This window comes from Coffea arabica, chromosome 8c, assembly GCF_036785885.1.
Source record: "Coffea arabica cultivar ET-39 chromosome 8c, Coffea Arabica ET-39 HiFi, whole genome shotgun sequence".
Taxonomy (NCBI): Eukaryota; Viridiplantae; Streptophyta; class Magnoliopsida; order Gentianales; family Rubiaceae; genus Coffea; species Coffea arabica.
The window spans coordinates 46,549,131-46,556,127 of NC_092325.1; the positions used below are offsets into that span (position 1 = coordinate 46,549,131).

General features: G+C 35.9%; 1 protein-coding gene across 1 annotated transcript; it reads left to right on the plus strand.

Moving 5' to 3' along the window:
- Positions 1-203: 203 nt before the first annotated feature.
- Positions 204-1,927, plus strand: LOC140013751 (uncharacterized). Its single transcript, XM_072063838.1, has 3 exons — positions 204-546; positions 920-1,049; positions 1,142-1,927. The coding sequence occupies exons 1-3, from the start codon at positions 411-413 to the stop codon at positions 1,695-1,697; spliced, it is 822 nt and encodes a 273-aa protein (XP_071919939.1). The 5' UTR covers positions 204-410; the 3' UTR covers positions 1,698-1,927.
- Positions 1,928-6,997: the final 5,070 nt, after the last annotated feature.

Below are 6,997 nucleotides of genomic sequence, written 5' to 3' on the forward strand. Positions count from 1 at the left end.
TAATAAACTTAATTGAGATTATATACACGCACACGCGCGCACAGGATGATCAATTAGGCCATTTTCCCACCTTGGCATTCTTAAATGTTTCAAGGACGATCAAAATGATTTAATTAGAGTAACCCAAATAATTCAAAGTCAAATCAAGGTACAAACCTTAAAATACACAATGCATCCTAATTGTTCTAATTGGGTAGCGGTGGATCATGCCTATAGTTTTCTTAAGCCGTACCTATAATGTTCTGATTTGGCTCTTTGGGTGTCTGAATTATCTTTCTTCCTTAGCCCTTTACTCGAGTCCTCCCCTATATATTTCAACTCTTTTCTCAAAATAATCTCCTCTACTACCAATACTCGATCTTCCCTTTTCTCTATCCTGTGTAGAGAACCCTGTATTCATTCAGGCAAGCATGGGAAGAACTCCTTGCTGTGACAAGACCAAGGTGAAAAGGGGACCATGGTCTCCGGAAGAAGATCAAATTCTCAAGAAACACCTCCTTGACTATGGCACTGGTGGCAATTGGATCACCTTGCCTCAGAAAGCTGGTTTTCCCTCTCTCCTTTACTTTTTCTTCTGCTTCTCGGGATTTATTAGCAGTAAAAATTCATCTATCAGTTTGCATGACATGACCACACATTATTCGAGGTTGATGCATGCCTGTATTTTTTAATTGTTCCTAGGCCATTTTTCTGAAAGTTTTGTTGTTGTTCCTAGGCCATCTTTCTGACACCTGACCAGATTCAATCCTCTGTAGCAAAATCATGTCAACTTTCAGGGCTTTTTTCTAAAAAAAATAATTGTTGTTTTTCTCATTTCTTACAGTATGCCCTTATTGTGTTAGCCCCACCTTACTCATGTTTCAGTGCTGTTATCTATGCTGATACATTGTCAATTTCTTGATTGTGATCATGCCTGCAGGCCTCAAGCGTTGTGGCAAAAGTTGCCGCTTGAGATGGCTTAATTACCTAAGACCAGACATAAAACACGGTCCTTTCACTCCTGAGGAAGACAACTTAATTTGCACTCTCTACAGTAAAATGGGAAGCAGGCAAGTTGCTTTTTGCGACTCATTCTTTGTAACGTAGCAAGTAGTAACTATCCTTCCTTTTTTGTGACGTCCAATATTGTATTGAATCGCAGATGGTCTATCATTGCTTCTCAACTCCGTGGAAGAACAGACAATGATGTTAAAAATCACTGGAATTCCAAGTTGAAGAAGAAGCAAATGGCAGCATCATTCAGGAAACCTGCAAGCAATACTACCAACGATAATTCTAGCAGGCCTGCTTCTTTTACCTCAACAACCAGTACAACTACCCCATATTCTTTGGAGACTCAAGCTGGAGCATTTCATCCCAATTTTTCTGCCCATCTATCAAATTTGAGTACTGAAGATTATACTGACATTAGCGTCGGTACTGAAGGGTCAAAAGTCTGCTCATCAAGCTCAAAGACCATAGAGTACATGAGTTCATCATCACAAGCCCAAGAAGATTCAATCATTTCTGAATCAACGTCCTTTGGCACAATTACGAATACAATCAACAACAGCATGCCATGGTTGGATGATTATGGAGCAATTGATCGGGGACTTCCAATGGAGATGACCGGCACTGCAGCATACTCCTATGAGATTCTGAGTGGAATTTGGCCTCAAGAAACAGTTCTTGAAGCCCTTCATGATCCTTATTTCTAGTGCCAACTTATTATTAATTAGCTCTCATTTTATGATGTTGCTGATATATTAGCAGCACTAAATTTAGTTTTAAGTGTATAGTACTACTACTGCAGGTAGTAGTCTGTCAGTCAATTCTAGCACTAATCTACACTGAAATTCAAAGGGATACCCTTTGATATTTTTAGCAATACAGGGTGTGCTCCAATTTGTCGGTGTAGTTAAATCAATTATTTTGGTTTTAGTTGAAAGCTAAGACTGCAGAAACATACTCGCCATGAGCAAAAATTAAAAGAAAAACTGGAAATGTCTGTTTTTTTAAAATGGCCTGCATGGACTGCATCTTTTCTGGACGCGGGTTGGTGTCGGTTTTCTAAACTATATGCTATAGCTTTTCACAGAACTTGTCGGAGAGGGGACCTAAAGACTTAAAAGTCTTAAACATGTGCTTTAATTTGACTAGTGTGGATTTTTGTGTCTTAGATGACGACATCATGCCTGTCTACTTGTTGATAGTCAAGTTCACGAGAAGTGCATGGAGCAATGGCTTATTCCTAACCTTCCATAACCAACAAAAACTCATCTCTCAGTATTGACATCATGGCATCTCTCCCCTCGTAGATACGCTCAAAAGCTCACGCACATTATGTAATGCATGAGTGGACGGAATTGTCAGGTCTCTCATGAGAAATCCAATGAAATATTCATTAAGGTAGAAAAACATACACATAGAATCTACAGGGACATAACCACCGGTAGGGATTTAAAGTCCCTTTAGACCATAGGTACTCTTCCTTTTTTTTTTTTTTTTTACACGATAGATTCTATTTTGCGCCTGCTCCTACTCTATGCTAAGGAGGGGAACCTAAAGAGGTCAAAGGAGAGTTCACTGAACCACTTCAGGCTCAAACGGATGCGTAGGCATCCGCTGGTGAAATTTTCTCTACACCCAAATAGGGTTTTAAAGTTCTTTTGGTGGCCAATTACTTTAGGAGTAGTTGGTTTTAGACCATAGGTGCTCAAAGGTTCAAAAATCTTGTTCTTGCAATTTTTTTTTTTAAAAAAAGAAGAAAGATCTATATGGGCCTTCCTTCTAACTCCTTAGCAAAGTAATTGTGGTGGACCATTATCTTTTAATGTAGGATAGTATAGGTGTTGCTGATTGTTTAAAAAAGAAAAAAAAAAATAGAATCTACTTGGTGCATATTGGCCTTGTAATTCTTTGTTACGGAGTTCTAGAATTCTTTTTCTACCACATATGAATAGTGAGAATTTGAGAGATGCTCGTAAAAATGGAGATCCAGACTCATGTACATAATATTTTTCCTCAGAATTGAGGTATGTTCACCAAGGTAATTGTCCTTGTGTACATAATAGTTTTCCTCAGAATTGAAGTATATTCACCAAGGTTATTGTCCTTCTTCAAGGGGATACCAAAATTTAGAGAGTTCTAATAACTTCTAACATAGGTTCGTTTCTTTTGAGTTATGCATGCATGAATCATTATAAGTATGCTTTGCAAGAACTCATTTGCGTCACTCCCCTGTTGTAATCCTGAGCAACATGAAGTTAACCAGCATATTTCTTGCGAATTTCTACTTATAAACTCTCTCTCTCTCTCTGTTTTTTTTTATAAAGAAAAATCATTTATTTAACCAAATTAAGAAACAAATTAGTCCACATTCATAGAGTTTCCATCTTTGTGCTTGTTTTTTTTTTTTTTTTTTTTATGAAAAAGAACAAGGAAAAAGAAAAATCCAAAGGTTGAATACTGAAAAGAAAAAATCAAGATGCCAATATATTCGAGCAAAATAAAAGAACCCCACTACATATAAAATTGAAATGGATTGGAAAACATTAATATAAAAAATTGCAAGATGAGCTCGCCGGTTATAGACTCCAACTCATATGAGGCAAAACTTGGGCAAGTCCAAAAAGCTTCTTCCCCCCCCCAAAAAAAAAAAAACAGAGTGAAGAGTGATATAAAATACACTTTGGATTGGGACGTACGTCTAAGAAACTCCTTTTCATCACCAAAAAAAACAAAAAAAAAAAAACTTGACAGATTAAGAATTGGTGCATGGCCATATTATTGCTTTGACTGCTTTGGCACATGACCAATAAATTTCATTTTCCAAACCTAACAAAAGTTTGTCCCATGCATCGTTTTGGTTCTCTCCAACGTTGAGTCCATCCATTGGTTTGCCTTAAAAAAATATGTAGTCCGTGTGCTTCCAAAACCAATGCTTGGTGTAAATTAGCATTTGTTCAGTCAAAAAAGAAAATTTTGCAGGTGTAACTGGAGTAGAATGTGGACTATTCTACTTGGTATCTTTGGAGTTGGACGACCCTGTCTATACCATCTCATGCTATACATATAATTCTTTGTGCTTGTGGAGTGGGATTTATTAGAAGAGAAAAAGGCCTTCAAACTTTGGTAACCATCAATCACGTCTAGACTAAGGCCCCGTCTGATTAGTCAATTCATTACTTAAATTTAATGTGTTCATGTTCTAATATATTCAAACGCTTTTGATAACTAAAATTAGAACATCTAAATTCATTAAGTGACAATGAATTTTCTACTGAAAATTTGCTCCAGAAACAAGTGATAATCTATTCACTTGTCACTTAATATAATATATGCTCAAATATATCAAATTCAGTACTTAACAATTCACTGATTTAATGGGTTCAGATTTCAATTTTGTCAAAACGTGCCCTAAGAAAACAAAATCGAACTGGCGGTAACATTTCTGTCTTTCAAGTGCAGATGCATAGTCAAAGGAGTATATTTGTTTTTTGTTAGGTGACGGAGAAAATCTTTCCGCATAAACGTGTATTTCTACTCGTTACCTCACCCGCTGATGGAATCCTTTACTGACTCATTCATTGCCAATTACCAAATCCCAGGTCGAAAACGGAAGGATAACTGCCCGAAGCCGTGGCAGATCATCCTTGGGAACGTATATTCAATCAACTGGAGTAGTTGAAAATGCCATAGAGGAAACATTTAGAGAAGTCTGTTTGAGAGAATGCGGTGCCTAGGCTAAAAAAGCTTTTTTTTTTTGGGTGATAAAAGGATGTTATGAGGTGTTTGGTGGACACAATTCCTTAAATTTAGGAGAAAGTAGTGTGAAAAACACTTTTAGTGAAGTTCAAAATTGGTGGGGTACCTTGCCTCCCATCGAAATGCCACATTTAAGTAGTTTGCTTCAAAAAAATCTAGGCGGCTGTGTTGTGCACTCGTTTGGTCCAGTGGTGGTTCAGTCCTCTCCGAGTTATCCCTAGGCCTCCTTAGGTCCGCCCCTCCCCCTTAGTGTAGAATAGAATAGGTTATACAACTGTTGTTGTCTCCGAAAAAAAAAAAGGGTTCAAAATTGGTGTTTTTAGAATAACTTTTGTATTTTACAAATAAAAACCTGCATTTTGATCATTTTATCATCCGAGTAAAAAGATAAATATATTCTAAAAACTTAAAATCATACATTATTCAACACAATAAGCATTTGTCCAAGTATACATCCAAACATGTACTTAATAATTATTTTAATTGAAATCTCTACTAGTAAAATGTTTTTTTGATGTGTCAAATTAGAGATTGATTTTGTTTTTTTTTTTTTAGGGATAGAAAACAATTTGGGTGGGATTCAATTCCAGGTTAGTACCACAGATCAGGAACGCCTCCCTAATCCATGATAGTAAGCGAATTCAAACCCACTCAAACTATTTTCTACCAAAAAAAAAAACTAGAGATTGATCTTTTTTTTTTTTTTTTTTGCCTGACACAACCATCATCGATCCAAACAAGTGCCTATGCACCTGCTGACAACATTTTCAAAAAACTTGAATTTTAGAATGTAAGAAAGAAGATTTGATCCCTTAACCTACACCTAAATAGAATTTTAAATCTCTCTTTGATGGCCAACTGCTACATTGATCACTCACTTGTAGCTCTATACTTCTATATTGCTGTAAACTGTGCTTGTCGTTACGAGGGGCTACCGGATTGGGCTACCAGATTAGTGGGTCTCCCTTTGTCAATTCCCTCAATTGAACTGCATGGGCCTATGGGGCCTTTTAGTTAGGCCGTCCAAAGAACCTCAGAAACACTGGATCGCCCTTTAGTTAGTTCCAAGATTTCTGCGCCAGTTTTTTGGATTGCATGTTCGATGGTGGACTTTGATTCTTAACCAGGCCCATTTATTCGCCAGTGGGGACTTTATGAATGCCATTTTACATGCTGAAGGTTAATAGCTCTGCAGCTTTAGTCCATTAAATATGGATTTAATGTGCTTAAAAAACTAAATTGAAAAAGGATTTGTCTCGCACAATAATTGGTGAAATTTTGAATTTTAAAAAATAATTTAGCCTACCAAAAACATTTGGGATTTCTAATTCTTTCATTTTGCTCAATAATAGTCCCTAAAGTTCACGTGAAATTTTCAAGATTCCTTTTTTGTCGATTTAATATGAGATTTACATAGGTTACAAAAACGCAAATATGATGTAGTTTTTCCAAAAAGGAATTAAATGTGAACAAGCAAGTGACAAAATTTTCCGCTAACATGAGCTTGGGGTCTGATTTTTAATTTCGGTTTAGTCATGAAGATACTTTTTTTTTTTTTTTTGGGGGAAATAGTCATGAAGACTCCTAAATCGTGCACTATTGATAATTATAATTAGTGGGAAAATCACACTTTATAGGCACGCAAATTAAGTAGAAAGGGCTTGTTTGGATTGTATTTTTTTGGATTTTTTGTAAAAAAATTACTGTAACGATTTGATATATGTAAGATAAAAAAGTGATTAAAAATGTGTTCATGAAAAACGTATCATTTTTTTTATTTAAAAATTGCAATCCAAACGGAGTTGATTTCATTAAAATCAGGAGGTATACATGTCAATGCACAAGGTACATTCGTCTAACACGGGACCATTGGACTGGTTTTTGTCTACATTATCTGAGTAATCTCTTTTTCCTGCCTTTGGTTTGTTTAAATTAAGAAAAATGGTCTTTTTCTTTTACCTCTGACCTCTCCTTTTATTTGCTCAAAGAAAAAAAAAATAGAAAAAAAGAAAGGCACCCCACAAGAAACATTACAAAACGATTATTATCTCTCTCCAGAGTCTCTATCTCATCGTCCCCGGGTTACATTCTCGGAGAAATTTAAATCTAACAATACATAGCTAATTATTACTTTAAAAATATTACTTTATATAAAACCGAATTGTTTTTCTGGCATTCGTTTTACAGACTCAAAGGTGCTTTTATTCATCGTAATAATAATTACCTATATATGTCAATTTCAATTCAATCA